Below are 17,576 nucleotides of genomic sequence, written 5' to 3'. Positions count from 1 at the left end.
ATCTTGGTTTTGCAGTTTTCGAGATTGTACTTATTTAAAAAAGACCATGCCGTTTCTATGATTATCTATGTAAATTAGAAAGAGCCCTAAGTTGTAGAGTGACATCTGGCCCTAACCATCGTATAATTTACAAAGTTTAAGTTGTTGACAAAGTAAAACTGATATTAGTTGGGGAGATGAGATATGAGTCCCCACATGCGTAGAAAAAATGTTCTCATAATTGATACTGCCCCATGGAACCAAGTGTGTACTTAGAAGTTTGACAATATTCACTTTCAATGTGAGTTCCATGCATTTTCAGATTCACACTTAGGATTTGATTCAAAGTCCAATGATTGATACTTCAAAGAAGCTTAGAAATTAAAAGTCAAGAAAACAAAGGCAGTAGTAACAAAAGAGCAGAGATGATTGTCTAGACATATATCTAACAAATAACTAAAACCAAAGCAATCTCTCATAAACATCTTTTTGACCTTGGAATAGACCAGTGCCTCTCGGGTTAGCCAAGCAGATGAAGTCCATCTCAATGGTTTCTTCCAGCTCTGGCATGATACTCATGTTTAAGAAGGTTGGCTCTCAACATCATTGACCTGACATCTCTATCGAACTCGTTACCCATCTGAAGCACCTTTTGGAAAGTTGCATTCCTCTGATCCGCGTGCCTTGCATAGAGGATTTTGTTGTGTGAATCAATTCGTGCCTGTCCGGAATAAGGGTTTAATGGTTTTGGAATGACAGTAATAAGACAAAGTTTCTATATTGAAACAGAACGAACCTGTATCTGGTTGTCTGTTATCAAGGCTTCCAGTTCCTTCTCTAGACCAGACACACTCGTCTTGAACGCATCAGCCATCCTACTCAAATCAACAGAAACAAATGGCAGTGTGTACTGGATCAGAGCCTTCTTCCTTATCTGATCATACAGCGTGTCGACGTGATCATGAAGATGGATGTCCAGCAGCAGATTCGCTCTGAGACTTCCGAGATACTCCAGACAAGAAGCATAGCGGCTGCCAACAAGGGCAGTTAAACATGAGATTTGATAGGAGAAAAAGGTTCATTTCGTTGTGATAGATAAAAATTTGGAGAAGTCTTCATAAGCAAGACGGTATAGAATTCAACATAACCCACAGTTCAGTGAGTTGGTCAGAGCCAATGGTTAGAATAAATACTGATAAAATGGACAAGAGTTTGTAAGAAACATGTTAGAGAAGACAAAGAGTTTTGCATGAAACATGTTACCTTGAATAGAAATCGTTGATAAGTTCCCTCACTTCGGGTACTAGCTCCAAGAAATCACGGAAGTTGATGTTGTCAATCACTTTTGCCTGTCACATAAGATTAGTGAGTTATGGATCAAGGGAAACTGAAACCAAAAACTGACAACTAATGAGAAAAATCTTAAAGGGATAAATGCCTTCAATTCTGATCGATCAAAGCTAGCCAGTGCACAAAGTCCTCCATAGGTTGCAACGTCTTGAGGAGCAATGACCTCGTTATATGAATTCCCAAGTTCTGGACTGACATCCAAAAACTGCACAAGACAATATCCAAATTCAACGATTAGACATCAAAAAGATCTTGAGCTTTAGAAAACGACAATTCGACAGACCTTACGAGCAGCGAGCTTATACTTCTTCAGCTCCAAGTGAGCCAATCCAGAAGCACATCGGAGTTTAGCAGCTACAATAGGGTCAAGGGTTTCATGATTCTGCTCTGCCTTGTTCACGTAGCTTGAAACATGAGTGAACTGTCCCATCTCGATGCTGACGAGAATGGCGTTCATACACATGTGAATAATGTGCTTAGCCGTGGTGCAGTAGTCTCGTGTTCGAACATAGTTCTTGAAAGCTTCATTGAGCAAACCACAAGCATAGTAGAAGTCACCAAAGTCATTATGACCCATTCTGATGCTTTCCTTGATCAGATTTGTCTGTATTATCAAAACAGAAGATGAAATCACTATTTACACAATTACAGAATCAAACAAGCGTATTACCAGAAAAGAGCTATGCAAACACACTAAGCAGAACATAAACAACACGACACACTTCATTCTCTAAGTAATTAATTGAGAAACAACATTAAAAAATCAGCAGTAAAGAGTCATCATTAACAGATGAACTCATTCCGATGCTTTCCTTAAACGTTTGTGTAATCAAATAGAAGATGAATATATAGTTCTGCACGCAAACAAATCACAAGAAAAGGGGATACGCACACACTAAAGCAGCACATAAACAACACTACACACTTCATAGTCTAGGTAATGAATTAAGAAACAGTATCATAAATAATCAGAGCAGTAGAGATTCATCATTAACAGATAACCATGAACCCATTCCGATGCTTTCCCTAAACGCTTGTATAATCATATAGAAGATGAATCTACAGTTGTGCAAGCAGACAAATCACTAGATAAAGAAAGAGCTATGCAAACACACTAAGCAGCACATAAACAACACTACTTCAATCTCCTAGTAATATAATTTAAGAAACAACATCATAAAAACCAGCAGTAGAGAATCATCATTAACAGATAACAATGAACCCCATTCTGATGCTTTCCTTCAATCTCATAGTAATATGTACACACTAAGCAGCACATAAACAACACAATATACTTAATTATACAAATAAGGTGCGAAACAGTAACATAAACAATCAGCAGTAGAGAATCATCAACTCATTCTGATGCTTTCCTTAACCGTTTGTATCATCAAATAGAATAGCTCTGAGCAAACGAACACTAAGCAGCACATACACACCACATACATCATCTAATGTAACAGAATCAACGAAATCAATAAGGGATTTACCCGATACGAACTGAGCTCGTTCTCAAGCCTTCCTTTCTTCTGCTCAGCACGACGATCTACACTTTCACACCAAGCCGAATCCATATTGTACTTATCCCCAAGCCTCCCGTTGATCCTATTAACCACGTCTCTGAACAACTGCGTGTTCTCTCCCTTCTTGATCTCGTCGTAAGCCATCCTCAGCGCTTCGAGCTGCATCGTCTGGTTTCCTCCGCAATGGCTTGCGATGAAGAGTAATCGCATGATCTTCGTTCGTCCTTTGTACAAAGTCGCGTAGGCTTCGATGTCGAGAGGTTCGCCGCTTATAATAGGTCTCCGATTAGACGTTTCTTCGCCTCCTCCGTTAGTGCACACCTCCATCATCGGTCCGCTTGATTCTTCGTCGCGCTCCATCGATTCGTCGAGATTTAGGGTTTTTTTTTTTGTGCTCTGCTCAGAAGTTCTTTGAGCTTCCTTTTGAGTTTCTTCTCTCTTCTGATCGGAGGGGCTGATTATTAATTTTGTATTTAGAGAAATATACGTCGGTCCGGTTTAGGCCCATCTCAATATAATAGTTGGGCTTTTTAATTTTCTTTTTCTTTTAACACACTTAGTTGGCTCCTTTTAATAGCGGAAATTTGATAATCATCTAAAACTCATGGGACACAGACTTGTGTTTCAGTATAATGTATCTGCAGTAAATCCAGATTATTTTTATCATCGTTTGTTCAAGTGTTTTTCAAATTTACTTAAGATTTTCATCGTCGTTTATGCAAGTGTTTTTTCAGACTTACTTAAACTTAATTGATACTCTCTCTTATCGTCGTCTTGTGCTAGTGCACTTGTGCTTGTTTGCCTCCGGTCCGGACGGCGCGTACCCCTGTCCAGAGGGCTCTACTTCTAGGTTAGGCTTTCTCGTTTTTCTTCTGCTTCACCTGTCTAGCTCCCCTTCGATATATACAGCATCGTGGGCTGCAGTTTGGTGTCGGGGAGTGCTCCGCAGCAGAGGTGCTTCGTCTTTGGTGATCTCTTTGTTTTTCTGGGAGCGGGTGGTGTTAGTTGCAGTCGGCTTTCTTTCAATTTTAAAAGAATCATTATACTAGTTTTTTTAACGATGGACATCTATATATATAAACTAAATACAACAAAAAAACATTGTAAAAGTTTAGAGTTGCATCACATTGATGATATCCCAACATCAAAAATAGCATTAAGAAAGTTAGATTTGTTATTCTATTAGAAAATATGATAGTGAGAAGAAGAAAGCTTTTTCAAAATTTATTTCATGTGTTGTAATGCTTTCTATTAATTTTAGATTTGTATTTAGTTGTATACTATGTGTTTTCTTGCACCATGTACATAAATAAAAGTTTTAAAATTTTAATCATATTTAAAAACAAATTTTGTTAATTTTTTTAGACTTATTATTTACTTACAATATTTGACTTTAAAGTTTAATTTTAATAGACTTAAAAAAATACAATAAAATAAGTTAAATTTTCATTTAAGTTTTCATTTAATAATTTGTATGTATTTAAAATTATAATATTGGAAAGATTTTTATCTATTTATTTTGGTTAAAATATATTAAATCAAATTCTATAAAATTAAGATAAAATTTGGTTAGGTATATAATTATCAAAACATAAAACTAAATAATATTTCTAAAAGTTGTAGATATTAAAAAGAAAGTTGTAGATATTTCTTAAAGAAATTGCATAAAATTATAAGATTATAAAATATAATTAAATAACATTTTAAAAATATTATTATATTTTTATTTGTACTATTATATTTTTTTATAATTATATTAATGATAATTTATAAGTTATTGTCATATTCTAAAAACGTACAAAAAATATAAATTAACATTTAATGTAAATGTCCATGTCACAATTAGCTTTACCTCATCTCATTATTGTTAGTATGTCACTAGGTGTTTTGCCTACACATGCGGGCTTAATCATTTTAAAAATATTTTATTAATTTATTTTTATTAATTCAAAAATCAGCATGATAACTTATTATTTATATTTTGAAAAACATAAAGGGCAATTGTCAATAATAGCATCTTTTGAAGTTTATGTCTCAAAAATAGCACTAGAAGGAGAAAGTCACAAAAATGACATTCATTAAAGGGTAAAATATCTCTAATACCCTTGGTTTAAAATTAAATAAACAAACAAAAATAAATAAAAATAAAAAAAAAAATAAAAAAAAAGAAATTTTTTTTATAGTTTCAGATTATATGTTTTCAGATTCAAAATTTTTATAAATTTTTTTTTGAATTTTTTTTTTTGAATTTTTTTTATTTTTTTCAAATTTTCTTTTTATAATTTAAAAATATTTTTTGAAACTGTTTTTAAAATTTTTATTTTTTAATTTAGTATTTATTTTTTATAAAATTTTAAACCCTAATTCCAAAACCCACCCATTAACTCTAAACCCTAAGGTTTGGATTAATTAACCCAATGGGTATAAGTGTATATTTACCTCTTTAATGAAACCTATTTTTGTGACTTTGAGCCTTGAGTGCTACTTTGGGAACAAAAACTTGGTTTAGTGCTATTCTAGTCTTTTTCTCAAACATAAATCAAACATCAAATTATATATATATATATATATATGTGACAAAAAAATTAATTAAAATATATATTTTTATTATTGTGCAGAAATTTTAAAAGAAAATATTCACATATTAGAAATATTTTTAAAAAATATCTTTATATAAATTTAGTTGATTAATATTAAATTTTAAATTGTTTATATGTTATTTTCCTAACTTTTATAATTGAAAACAAAAACTTAAGATAACAAAACAATTTATAAGAATTATCTTATTTAAAAAAAATCTAATATTATAAATAAAATTTCGTTTTTAATTATGTAATTAATTATATGTAAAATTCATTAAGGGTAACAATGACTTTAACCACTTAATTTATTGTAAATTATTTTATATCTTACTTTTAAATTTTATAATTGAATAATATGTTTTAAGATAACAACAAAATACATAAGAATTATCTTTAAAAAAATATTATTGATAAAAATTCGTTTTTGATTATATAATAAATTTTGTATATAAAATTCATTAAGTATAGTATAGATATTAACCGCTCTAACTTTTAACGTGAGAGCTCGATTCTAAAAATTTATTTCGCAAATAATAGTATAGATATTATCAATTTCTTCAAATTAAATAGTAATGGCATAAGACAAATCAATTCTGTTTATGGGATTTTCTATCTTATCTTATATATTAAAACAGAAGTCACAACCTTGATTCATGTGTGATTTTTTAAAAAATGGACCTAATGGACCTATTCATAGAAATTCATACTATATTTTAATTCAGACTAATAATAAATATAATTTTTAAAATATATTAATCATAGTATCTTTTTATATCTTTTCATTTTAAATATAAATATATTTATTTTAAAATTCTAACAAATCTGTTTAAAAAGATTTTTACAAGATCTTCATTTTTGAAATTATACTTAAATATTTTCACTAATTTCGAAATTAGTTTAAAATATTATTATACATTAATATATTCAGTTATATAAAATGAAAAATAAAAAAATCTATAATATTTTAGTTATTATATAATCATAATCAATTATATTAAATTAAAATTATTATATTGAGCTAAATATAATAAAATTGTATTAAATTTATATATTTATATATTTTACTTTCGTAATTATAAAATATTTATGTTCAAAAATAAAATCTAATATGTTGGTAAGATGGGTTAACATTATCAAACTATATAATACATGTATAAAAATTAACATGTATTTCTTTAAAGTTAATAATATAAAATATTTGTAACTACTTTAATCATAATATATTTTCATTTTAAATATAATATATAAATATATATTATATTTAAAATTCTAATAAATCTGTGTAATATTTAAACAATAACTTAATGTATTTTAAGTTATCGTTTAGAAATAAAAATAAATAAATTATATCCTATTTTATCTACTTTTATAGTCATGATCATGTTAAAATATAATTATTAGACTAAAATAAATATGATAAATTTATATTCAATTGATAAATTTATAAATTTTATTTTCATAAATATAAACTATTTATTTAAAATATAATATGATGATAGAACGACTTAAAATTAACAAACTATATAATACATGTATAAAAATTAACATATCTTACACTTTTATAGATACAATAATAAATTATCTAAAATGAATAAGCATAAAAATATTGGTAAAAAAGAAATCCAGTTTTGAAATACGTGTCAGAATTTAGCATAAATTAAATACAAAATATTTTTTAAATATATTTTCTCATGAATATATTAATTTGCTTAATAACTAAATGCAAATACAATAAGATAAATATATAATAAGAAGTGACAAATACATAAGGTTTAAACAATTAATTAATTATAACATGTAAATTATAAAATTATTGTATTTGAAATAGTTATATAAATATTTAAGTATATGATTAACATTAAAAATATATACCACTTATGTTCTAAAACAATAATTTATGTATAGAAAAGTGAAAACAAACACCCGTGCGGTTGCACGGGTCAAAAATCTAGTTAATGTTATATTTCATAAAATAGTTGTCAGAAGAAAAAAAAGAGAATGAAACCTTCTAACTCATTTCGAGGGTCCTAAATGGAAGTAAGGTTAGCTGGTCGTGTGGTATAGTGGTATATAAGAGGAGGATGAGGTAACCCTAAAACACCCTCTCGCTTATTGCTGCCGTCGCTACTCTCTTCACCGTGCCTTGAGATTCTTGCGAAGATGGTTAGTTCCCGCTCTTCTTGCTTGATCTCTCAGTTCCATTTCCTGAGTTTGTTTAGTTATAGATGTAAGAATCTACATGTGAAATCTCGAGCCTTATGATTCTCCGTTGTGTATATTCTGATTTGATCTAAAGCTAAGTTAGTTTTGTTTTGTTAGGAGCTAAGTTAGTTATGTTCTGGTTATTGAATGTAATTGTCTTTGATATGAAACAGGTTCTACAAAACGATATCGATCTGCTTAACCCACCAGCAGAGCTTGAGAAGAGGAAGCACAAGCTCAAGCGTCTTGTTCAATCTCCCAACTCTTTCTTCATGGTACTTACTTTTGAACCTTTTGGAAACAACTATGTTTAGAATTGTAGTGATTGACTGATGATGGAACCCTGCCTTATATGCATGAAGGTTTATCTACTGTTGATCTTTGATTATGTTTCTTGTTCTTGTTGTTAAATCTTTAATTCTAGGATGTGAAGTGCCAAGGCTGCTTCAACATGTAAGAATCTCATTATGGTTTACTCAATCTTTGTTATCTGTTTACATTACATTGATAGTAAACTTATGGAGTCTCTGTTGTGGTATTGCAGCACTACTGTTTTCAGTCACTCGCAGACCGTTGTGGTGTGTGGTAACTGCCAGACAGTTTTGTGCCAGCCTACAGGAGGAAAGGCCAGGCTCACAGAAGGATGCTCTTTCAGAAAAAAGTGAGATTCGTTTGAAGCTTGAAGCAATCATCAAATCACTCGAAGGCCGGTTTCTTTTTTGTTCTATGATATTATGAATCTCATGGTTATCTGTTTTAAAAAGCAACTCAGTTGAGAGTTTAGAGGAAGAAACCTTTGTTGATGTTTGGATTTTATGGTTATTACTATTTTAAAGGTTCTTTGCTTGAGATTGCCATTGTTTCACAATGAAACTAATTAAAAATAGTAAATTAGTTAAGAACGAATAGAGCTTACGAGAAAATGTAGAGGTTTTTTGAAGAAGCAGTAGTATGATCTTCATACTTCTTTGTAATAAACACTAATTCTTGTCCAGAAACTCATTGATTGAATCACACCTGATAACAACACTTGCACGGTGTGCGTTATTCCAATTTCATTCAAGTCCTCTTCTAGATATATATAATTCTGTTTAGTGTCAAAAAGTGTTTAAACAAAATGTGGTTCATGCTTTCTTCTGCAAAGATTGTTTCACCTAACGTTTTCACCTTCACAATGAAAAAGTGCAGAACGATGAGATTGATAAAAAGAAGTTTATTGTTGACAAAGGGATTAGTCCCATTTCATTCAAGTTCTCATCTAGAAACATAATTATGTTTATTGTAAAAAAGTGTTTTAAGTTTGAACCAAATGTGGTTCATGCTTTCTTCTAAAAATATTGTTGCACCTAACATTTTCACCTTCACAAACCAAAATTGTGAAGAATTGCAGAAGGATGTGATTGATTTAAAAAAACTTATTGTTGACAGTGGGATTTGAACCCACGCCCTTTCGGACCAGAACCTTAATCTGGCGCCTTAGACCAACTCGGCCATATCAACTTTGTTGTTCGCTATGAAGCCATAAGTTACTTTAACCAATCACGCTCAAACTATCAATTTTGTTTATAAACAAGAAGTTCCATTAACGTTGAGAATTCATCAAAATGCTAGGCCTTTTACAAATAATGCTTCAAATGGATTACATTTGGATGAAATCAAAGAGAGTGCACATGCACAGCTTCCCTCATCAACTTATACATTTTAAGCACTGAGCATCCGTAGATAACCATCAATGATCGACATTGCAGACGATCGATAGCCCGACCCAAAGAGGTTGTAATGGTTCAAGTAGTGATAGAGCAAATACAAATCCCTCCTCTTCTCAAATCCTTCTTCTTTTGGCATCACCTTGAGCAAGTCAAACAAAAAAAACACAACAACTATGTTACTACTATAAACAAAAAACCATCATCAAAGTGGTTTAAGTATGTGTGTGTGTGGAACCTTGAAATAGGCATTGTAGAAAGATTCTCCAAACCCTGCGCACCACGACATCCCAAACTCCGCCTCGTTATGCCCATCTATGAATGTATGAGATCAAAACGTGCTTGACAAAATGGTAGATATATCAACAAGTTATGAATGAATGAAAGAAAGCTTATACAGTAACAGGCAGGATCAAGAATGACAGGTTCACTGTTCTTGTCGTATGCGATGTTCCCGCTCCAGAGATCACCATGTAACAAGCAAGGCTCTATGACAACATTCTCAAAGAGAGATGCCATGTTCTGTATCAGTGTATAACCTGTTACACACATATTCCTTCAAAATGTTACTAATACTAATCTCTTCCCACAACAGAGAAGAGACAAAGTTTAAAACCTTTCTGGTAAATTGCAGTGTCACCGTATTGATCCCTAAGTAACTTTAGCTGGTAACCTAATCTCTTCTCGCCATAGAACTCAATCCAATCCGTTGACCAAGTGTTTATCTGTGGGGTACTAAAACATGGGCACACACACAATAAGTTTGTGACATGACATAAACTCAACACTCACTCAAAGGGAAAAGATTCCACACCTGCCAATAGTGTTGTCAACCTCAAAACCAAACCCTTTTGAGGACTTGCCAGCTTTATGCATCTCAGCTAGCTTCCTTCCTAGTTCAGCCTGATGACTAAAGAGAACCATGAACCCATGAAACTTAAACATTGGCTCATTAGTTAGTATTTTCATCATTTATCAATCACCTGGCTGCCTCTTGATCCAAACTCTATAAACTCCATGATGATATAAGATCCACCTGTTGGCAATGCCCCAACCTGTTTAACACAAGAATCTACGTTACCACTAAAGATCTATCTACACATTAAAAAAACAAAAAAAAAAGTTATTCACTTGCTTTGTGTGGCTTGGGGACACGGATGGTTTTGGTTTCATACATAGCTTCAAGACCAAGAGCCTCTCCTTCAAACATCTCAGGTCCAATACTCCTAAAACCATTTTTAAAACAAAATAAAGCATTTAAACGTCTGATTGTATATAATCTAAGAAAATACATTGTTTTTTTTTTCTTGTTACCTGTTTGTTTTAACGAAGAAAGGAGCAGAATCAGTGTGATAATGAGTAGCAAGATTGATGCAGCCACCACCAACAGATGTAATCTTTGTGATTTGACTCGCTTTTCCTTCTGTTAGTATCCATTCTCGAATTGGATCATCACTCATTGCAGCCACTACCACCAAGTGTTATTGATCAGTTATCAAAACTATACAAAACCCATCAAGTATGTTGCAGATAATATTAATTGACTGAATCAAGACAACATATGCTAAAGACAACTTACTTGTACGATGTTTGGGTCGAGAGAAGCTGCGAAGAAGAAGATTTGGCCGAGCAGAGTAGCAAAGACTAAGAGAAGCCACCACAGCCGCCATTTTTCTTCTCCGGCTCTGATATACTTCATGTGGCCGTTATTTACCGACATTCGCTTATTCGAAGACTGTTTGGACATAAGGCTATCTTCATCCTGTCTTGGAATGTTATAAGGCTTCTTAAAAGGTCTGGCCCATTTAAACTACCAAAGACTGACCCGGCCCATTTAAGTTCCTCGATACGCGTGCCACGTTTGGGTGATACGATGGAGAATATTAGAATACGGTAGGGTGGACGCGGATAGATATCCGTTTTCCGCTTTATCCGGATTAATATTTTTATTATTTGATTTATTTTACTTATAAATAAAAATATAGTGTAAAACAGTACTTAATATTTTCTTCACTCGGTCTTTTAGTAAGCAAGGCTTCAGCTTAAAGGCACGGCCCATTTAAGTTGGCGTGAACTGATCCGGCTAATTTAACTCCATTGGTATGCGTGCCACGCATGTCACAAGCGCCTATATCTAAAACTTGTTTGTCTCATGTGGGATAAGATTAAGTACACGGAATGTTTAACACGTTGCGGGTCCCACAAATTGTTAAACCGAAGAATCGACGGTTAAAATTAAAGCGATCAAAGAGATTATTATCAGTTTATAAATAGAAAGAAGACCAAACACGCGTTTGATCATTACATAAAGCTGTCTTTTTTATCTTTAGATGACGTAAACAAGGAAGAAGATAATTGACATAATTATCAAGAACAGCTCACGATCTTCCATATATTAAGGCACTTGGATCCCTTCTCTTGAAAATTCGATTACTTTCTATCGTTAATCTTTGTGAGTTTACGTTTCTGAAAGCTAAATCGATATCATTTGTGTAATAGAGATCATTAAGGTAAGCTTCTAATCTTATCAAACGTGTCCCTTGAAATGTTTCTGGCTTGCGAGGATCGAAAGATTGAATCTTTATCTCTTATGAAATCATCTGTTTCTGAGTTTTGTTGAATCTTTACGTTCTTGTGTTTTTTTTTTGGTAGAGAGAAGAATGACAACGTTAGATTTGACGAGAGCCGAGCTAGCTCTAATAGTTCTGTACTTGAACAAAGCTGAGGCTAGAGATAAGATATGCAGAGCTATACAGTACGGTTCCAAATTCGTGAGCGGTGGTCAGCCTGGTACTGCTCAAATTGTTGACAAAAACACTAGCTTGGCTAGAAAAGTCTTTCGTCTTTTCAAGGTTTGAATTTGTCACTGCCTTAATCTTATATTGAATTTTGAAAACTGTTTTTTTTTTCTGAGTTGAAAAAATGGGTTCTAATGTGCTCGCAGTTTGTCAATGACTTCCACGGTCTTATTAGCCCTGTGCCTAAAGGGACTCCACTTCCTCTTGCCTTACTCGGGAAGGTGACAAAAGAGATGCTAAATCTATTACAACAATTTTTCATCATATCTTGTTTTGTTCTGTCTTTTAACTTTTTTTGTTTTGTTTGTTATTATTGGTTGGCTGTTTCAGTCCAAGAATGCTCTCTTGTCTACTTTCTTGTTTCTTGATCAAATCGTCTGGCTTGGTAGATCCGGCATATACAAGGTGAGTGTAGTTTTAAGACAAATAATCCATACTGGTCTGCTAAGTGACTAAAGACACTTGTTCAATTGCATGGACAGAACAAAGAACGAACTGAGTTGCTTGGACGTATATCACTTTTCTGTTGGCTTGGATCATCTGTCTGTACAACAGCAGTCGAGGTTTCTATCTCCTCCTTCTCCACATTTTGATTTTGTCTTTGTGTTATAACGTAAATACTGATCTTGATCTTCATGTGTGTATCAGATTAGTGAGATTGGTAGGCTCTCTTCATCTATGAAGAAGATGGAAAAGGAATTCAAAGGTGATGAAAAGCATCATGTAAGGACACTCTACTCTGTCATTTTACTTCTTTTATCTTAAAAAAAAAAAAAAAAAACTTATTCTCTTTGTAAAAAAAATTGTAGGATGAGGTGTATCGTGCTAAGCTTCAGAAATCAAACGACAGAACTCTAGCTTTGGTTAAATCAAGCATAGACATTGTTGTAGCTATTGGTCTGCTTCAGTTAGCCCCAAAGACTGTTACTCCTCGTGTCACTGGCGCTCTCGGTTTCACCACCTCGCTTATCTCTTGTTATCAGGTAAACACTTTCTCTATTCCTTTTCACATCTTTCATGCAAATTATACAAAAAAATCTCACATAATTTCTTATGTAATTACACAGCTGCTCCCTGCACGTCCCAAGGTCAAGACACCTTGAAGCATGAAGAAGATGGTTCTCTAGGGCCTGCAGAATAATTGTTTCATATTCATATTTCCATCTCTGTTTCTCCTTTCAAAGAATTTGCACTTCCTATGATTCTATGCGCGAATAATGATATCTCTCTTATAATAAGATTTCTATATGATATTTCTTCACAATTCTTGATTAGAAAAGTTTGTGTTGTTTATCAGAGTTGCAGACTCTCCGCCCAAGTCACTTGGATGTTTTACCGAACTGGATACTATTAAATGAATAATCTACTTTCAGCCGATCAGGTTTTAGATTAGTAAACTTAGCAGATGATGTATTGTTAAAACGTTTACTAAGTCGACACGACGACACATCACCCTTTCTGTAGTAATTTGTCATTCCAAGTACAAACCAACCTATACAGATATTTAATCAAGTGGTTTAAAATACCACAACGTCTAATGCTGTTCTGCTTATAGTGTTGCCTTTTTTTGAACAAGTTGCACGCAATAACACAGTTGTCATAATATGTACTTGCGTATAATCTTTTGATGTGGTCTTGAATTGCTTACGAGAATTGAAAAGGTGAATTCAAAATATAGAGATAAGTAACAAAGAAAAACACGAGAGGAGTATAAACAGTAAGTCGCATTGTATGACTCGACTAGCTAGAGGATATAACAATGTTTTTATGATCACAAATCTGTTTGCTTAAACCCAAAGTTTTACTTACTGCTGTTTTGAACCATCGGTCTCGCTATTCACAGGTGTGGATGAGCCACTACGCTTACTAGACTGACCTGTGATTGTTCTACCCATGAATCTCCCTGCTTTGCTCAATCCACTACCCATTGCTCCAAAACCGCTACCAACCATCCCAACACCCGAAGTCACCCCAGTCCCAACCAGGCCTACTCCTGCACCAATCCCTGTCCCAACCATTCCTACACCAGCACCGAGCCCACTTCCAACTGCATCCATTGTGCTACCTATCATTCCTGCTTCCTTCAATCTCTTCCTTTCTTCCATTATTTTCTTCTCTTCCTCTAACGCAGCCATTTGCTCCTCTTTGTTGAACTCATGGTAATGTACCTTTAGGGTTATACTTCCTCTATCTTTCTTATCTTTTACTTTCAGAGTATCAAGTGAAGACAACAGGTTCAGCTCCATTTCCTTTGTTACTCCAACTTCCAAGCTGCTTAAAGGAAGTTTCACAAGTCCTAGACGCTCGTCTTGGCCTACGTCTTTATCAAATACCTGTCAAAAGTTTAGAGGACAATTAATGTTTGACATGACAAAGTTGAACAAGTACGGAGCATAATTGTTGCAGATTGCAAACCTCTATAGTGAGCGACTGAGTTTCTTTGTCCTCTGCAATCAATTCAAAGGTTTGGTCCCAAACAGGATTCAGGTTGTTCTCGATTGCCTTTGTTTTATACTTGAACACAGGACGGATGTGGATGGTTGCGTAAGGGTCTGATTTTCCAATCAATTCCTTATTCTTCAAGTTGGTTGCTTTCACAACTGTCACTATAAGCTTTCCCTGTGGCTTAAGTTCTAAATCACTGTGAAAGATAACAAATAGAGAGAATCGTTCAATATCAGAAGAGGAGAAAAGACAAAAGATTGGTAGTTGCAGACAAAAGTATAAGTGAAGAAAAATCCAAAATGAAACACAGGCATGTACCTGAGATCAACAGGAATACCACCGATGGGAACAACTATTCTATGAGGCCACTGAAGCATGTCTTGGACAATAGTATCGACGGTGTCCTAACAAAATAAAAAGCATAAAGCTGTGCATAAGAGCAAACGGGTAAACAAATTAAACATCTGGAAACTGCTTGACCAGCCAAGAGAAGAACTTACATCGATCATATCAGATAGTCCAGGAATTGCCGTCAAGCTTCCACCGACAGCCTTCAGAGTGTAATCGATTCTCGGTTTTGGCTGGTTGAGATCATATAAAAAAGTTGGTTACTGTCAGATAGGAGAGTGATAAATAAATATGCATCTGATTCTGGATTTTCAAAAGGGAAAAAATGTACCTCAGCAAGTAGAGCTACAACAACAGCAGATATACAAGGAATCTCATCCGCAAGTTGAAAGATAACACGTGCAACTGTGAAAACTTGAAGATCCTTCAACTGTTTCAGCCAGAAAAAAGGTGTTGGTAGAGATAGCTAATCTATATTGGGAAGCAATACTGAAGGCGCAAACGGATATATTAATCTATATTGGGAAGCAAACGGATATATTAATCATTTAATCTTATACTATAGAAAAACCCAAACAAGAAGTACAAAAATATATCTTTAATAACCTGAATGGGTATGGAAGCAACGAGTGCTGTAACACCTAAAACGATATTTGGATCACCACCCCATCGAAGATCAACGTCCATTGTGACTTGACCTTCCTTGAAACTTTGAACTCGAATACCTGCAGCAATGATTAATAATGCATGTGCTAAGACTTACGAAAAAACTAACCTATAAGACAAATGCATGATGTTCTTTAAAGCCCAAGGATTCACTAACATTTGGAAGGTAACTCATCTAAAATAGAAAGTAGGACAATGCAAGCTTGAAATAAACAAAGTGGAAGAGAAAAAATAACAATCACAAACGATGATGTAATCCACCAAACTTTACCTTCAATCTTTGGTGCTACGTTACCCAGAGTCAATTTGCTGAACTTCAGGGAAGTAATTCCCGGTGGTCTGTAATCTTCAAGCAGTGGTTCAACAGAATCTCTTATTACCATAGTTGCTGCCTGGAAATTATTCAACAGAACAACGGATACTTCAGAATTTTTGACGGCCAAGCTGCATATTGTTTTCGTTCATTCCAACAAATTGGACATATCTTAGGCGTTAATTAACACTAGACTTGTGTACCACAGCCAAACAACTAGATGTTTGCGACTCCATTCAGGACAAACTAAATCTCAACAGATTTTTCAGAAAGAAAACTTTCGACTATAACAACTAAACTTCCTATTAGGATATTTACAGTTACCAAATTTCAGGGTACTATAATAGGCAACTTTCAACAATATACAGTGGAAAAGAATACACTTAATAAAGGTATCAAAAGAAAATTAAAATCTCACCTCTGCAATAAACGGCCACATCTTGCCTAGTAGTTTATTCAGCCATTTGACCTGAAAAAACAAACGTATAAGAAGTTTCCAACATATACGTATAAGATAATACGTACGCAACCCAAGAGCAACCATAGTTGAATATAAGGCAAATAATTCAACATCTAAGCTAGAAAAAAAAAAACTAAATCATGTTGAACAACCAAATACGCAAGTTCAAAGATTGACTATACAAGAAGAAGCAGACAAAGTTGATGACAAGTACCTGTTCAAAGGCGGGAAAGGATATCCACTGAGGAAAGTTATCACCACAGATTTTGATCAAATCTTCTCTGCTAAGCGAGCCTAGAAGTTTCATATCAACTGCCTGTCAAAAGAACAAATGTATAACAACTAGTCAGTTATACAGTATCAGAGGCCAAGAGAAACACATATACTCGTGTCATGAGGATACACGGATAAAGGATCTAACTCCTCAAACTGAACAAGCAAAGACCATACACAGAGTGGTGAAACGTCGGTAAGTAGAATCAACAGATTCACAAGAGGAAACACTGATAAGTGATAAGTTACGCATTCCAGCTAATCCAGTGATCAATACAACCTATCTATATTAGGATTCACAACCTAACACTGATAAGATTCTTAGCACGATCCCAGATTTGAAAATCGTTGATCAATGTCTCGATGAATCAGAAAAAAACTGAATCGAACCTTGGCGACACGCTTGGAGGAGCGGTGAGTCATCATACGAGCCCAGCCAGCCATTATAGCTACGCCGAAGATAATCCCGAACAGAATCCCAGATATCAACCCCATCTTCCTCCTACCTACAACCAAAAAGTTACCGAATAAAACTCAGTTGGTCGATCAGGAGCTCGAATTAACCCTAGAAATTGAGTCGCTAAACGACAAAAAACGCAATCGGGGATACCTTACCGCCACACAAAGATCGAAGCGTCGGCAGTAGTTAGTTTTATCTTCACGGGATTGGTCAAGAGCGCATTCAAGTCTGGTAGGCCAGAGAGAGAGAGAGAGCGAGGCCAGAGAAAACGCTTCTTTTCGAATCCAACTTGTATTTAATTCCATCTTCCGAACATTTTTACTATTAGCTCCTCGTATTTTACTATTTTCTCAAATCTCCCCCTTTAGTTTAGTAAACTAATCAAGCACCCTATTAGGCAGCACAATGTTTTAACTTTTAAGAGATAACAAGGTCACTGATTTAGAGAGGTTTTGTTCGAATCTTTTATTT

The 17,576-nt window shown here is 33.9% G+C and overlaps 5 protein-coding genes and 1 non-coding gene across 9 annotated transcripts; 2 read left to right on the top strand and 4 right to left on the bottom strand.

The window, feature by feature from the left end:
- Window positions 1-335: 335 nt before the first annotated feature.
- LOC106353259 (COP9 signalosome complex subunit 1) lies at window positions 336-3,311 on the bottom strand. Its single transcript, XM_013792975.3, has 6 exons — window positions 2,820-3,311; window positions 1,613-1,933; window positions 1,418-1,534; window positions 1,243-1,328; window positions 776-1,010; window positions 336-700 (listed from the first exon to the last, which is right to left on the bottom strand). Exons 1-6 carry the CDS (start codon window positions 3,210-3,212, stop codon window positions 524-526), a joined length of 1,329 nt encoding a protein of 442 aa, XP_013648429.1. The 5' UTR covers window positions 3,213-3,311; the 3' UTR covers window positions 336-523.
- A 4,155-nt stretch (window positions 3,312-7,466) lies between these two features.
- LOC106353258 (40S ribosomal protein S27-2) lies at window positions 7,467-8,485 on the top strand. Its single transcript, XM_013792974.3, has 4 exons — window positions 7,467-7,597; window positions 7,810-7,911; window positions 8,061-8,089; window positions 8,181-8,485. Exons 1-4 carry the CDS (start codon window positions 7,595-7,597, stop codon window positions 8,299-8,301), a joined length of 255 nt encoding a protein of 84 aa, XP_013648428.1. The 5' UTR covers window positions 7,467-7,594; the 3' UTR covers window positions 8,302-8,485.
- A 570-nt stretch (window positions 8,486-9,055) lies between these two features.
- Window positions 9,056-9,136, bottom strand: TRNAL-AAG. Its single transcript has one exon. It is a non-coding gene; the product is annotated as a tRNA-Leu (tRNA).
- A 39-nt stretch (window positions 9,137-9,175) lies between these two features.
- Window positions 9,176-11,094, bottom strand: LOC106353257 (protein-ribulosamine 3-kinase, chloroplastic). The gene is made up of 9 exons (XM_013792973.3): window positions 10,922-11,094; window positions 10,657-10,810; window positions 10,478-10,568; window positions 10,326-10,397; window positions 10,157-10,245; window positions 9,959-10,077; window positions 9,741-9,881; window positions 9,581-9,657; window positions 9,176-9,484 (listed from the first exon to the last, which is right to left on the bottom strand). The coding sequence occupies exons 1-9, from the start codon at window positions 11,010-11,012 to the stop codon at window positions 9,338-9,340; spliced, it is 981 nt and encodes a 326-aa protein (XP_013648427.1). The 5' UTR covers window positions 11,013-11,094; the 3' UTR covers window positions 9,176-9,337.
- A 520-nt stretch (window positions 11,095-11,614) lies between these two features.
- On the top strand, window positions 11,615-13,404 carry LOC106353256 (peroxisomal membrane protein 11E). 3 transcript variants are annotated; one of them, XM_013792972.3, is made up of 8 exons: window positions 11,615-11,742; window positions 11,995-12,194; window positions 12,287-12,361; window positions 12,471-12,545; window positions 12,623-12,703; window positions 12,789-12,863; window positions 12,950-13,123; window positions 13,208-13,404. In XM_013792972.3, exons 2-8 carry the CDS (start codon window positions 12,003-12,005, stop codon window positions 13,241-13,243), a joined length of 708 nt encoding a protein of 235 aa, XP_013648426.2. In that variant the 5' UTR covers window positions 11,615-11,742; window positions 11,995-12,002; the 3' UTR covers window positions 13,244-13,404. The 3 variants fall into 3 exon arrangements, with proteins under 3 accessions (XP_013648426.2, XP_013648424.2, XP_013648425.2); XM_013792970.3 differs by having other exon boundaries at window positions 11,629-11,852; XM_013792971.3 differs by having other exon boundaries at window positions 11,633-11,794.
- A 387-nt stretch (window positions 13,405-13,791) lies between these two features.
- On the bottom strand, window positions 13,792-17,436 carry LOC106353255 (calcium-dependent lipid-binding protein). Of its 2 annotated transcripts, none has more exons than XM_013792968.3 (11): window positions 17,256-17,436; window positions 17,036-17,151; window positions 16,587-16,688; window positions 16,331-16,381; window positions 15,871-15,991; window positions 15,540-15,658; window positions 15,265-15,363; window positions 15,086-15,166; window positions 14,904-14,989; window positions 14,556-14,781; window positions 13,792-14,473 (listed from the first exon to the last, which is right to left on the bottom strand). In XM_013792968.3, the coding sequence occupies exons 2-11, from the start codon at window positions 17,138-17,140 to the stop codon at window positions 13,946-13,948; spliced, it is 1,518 nt and encodes a 505-aa protein (XP_013648422.1). In that variant the 5' UTR covers window positions 17,141-17,151; window positions 17,256-17,436; the 3' UTR covers window positions 13,792-13,945. The 2 variants fall into 2 exon arrangements, with proteins under 2 accessions (XP_013648422.1, XP_013648423.1); XM_013792969.3 differs by having other exon boundaries at window positions 17,261-17,389.
- Window positions 17,437-17,576: the final 140 nt, after the last annotated feature.

The sequence above is a fragment of the Brassica napus genome, chromosome A7 (assembly GCF_020379485.1).
Source record: "Brassica napus cultivar Da-Ae chromosome A7, Da-Ae, whole genome shotgun sequence".
Taxonomy (NCBI): domain Eukaryota; kingdom Viridiplantae; phylum Streptophyta; class Magnoliopsida; order Brassicales; family Brassicaceae; genus Brassica; species Brassica napus.
The sequence above is the reverse complement of the archived record's forward strand: the minus strand, read 5'-3'. Positions and strand labels throughout refer to the sequence as shown.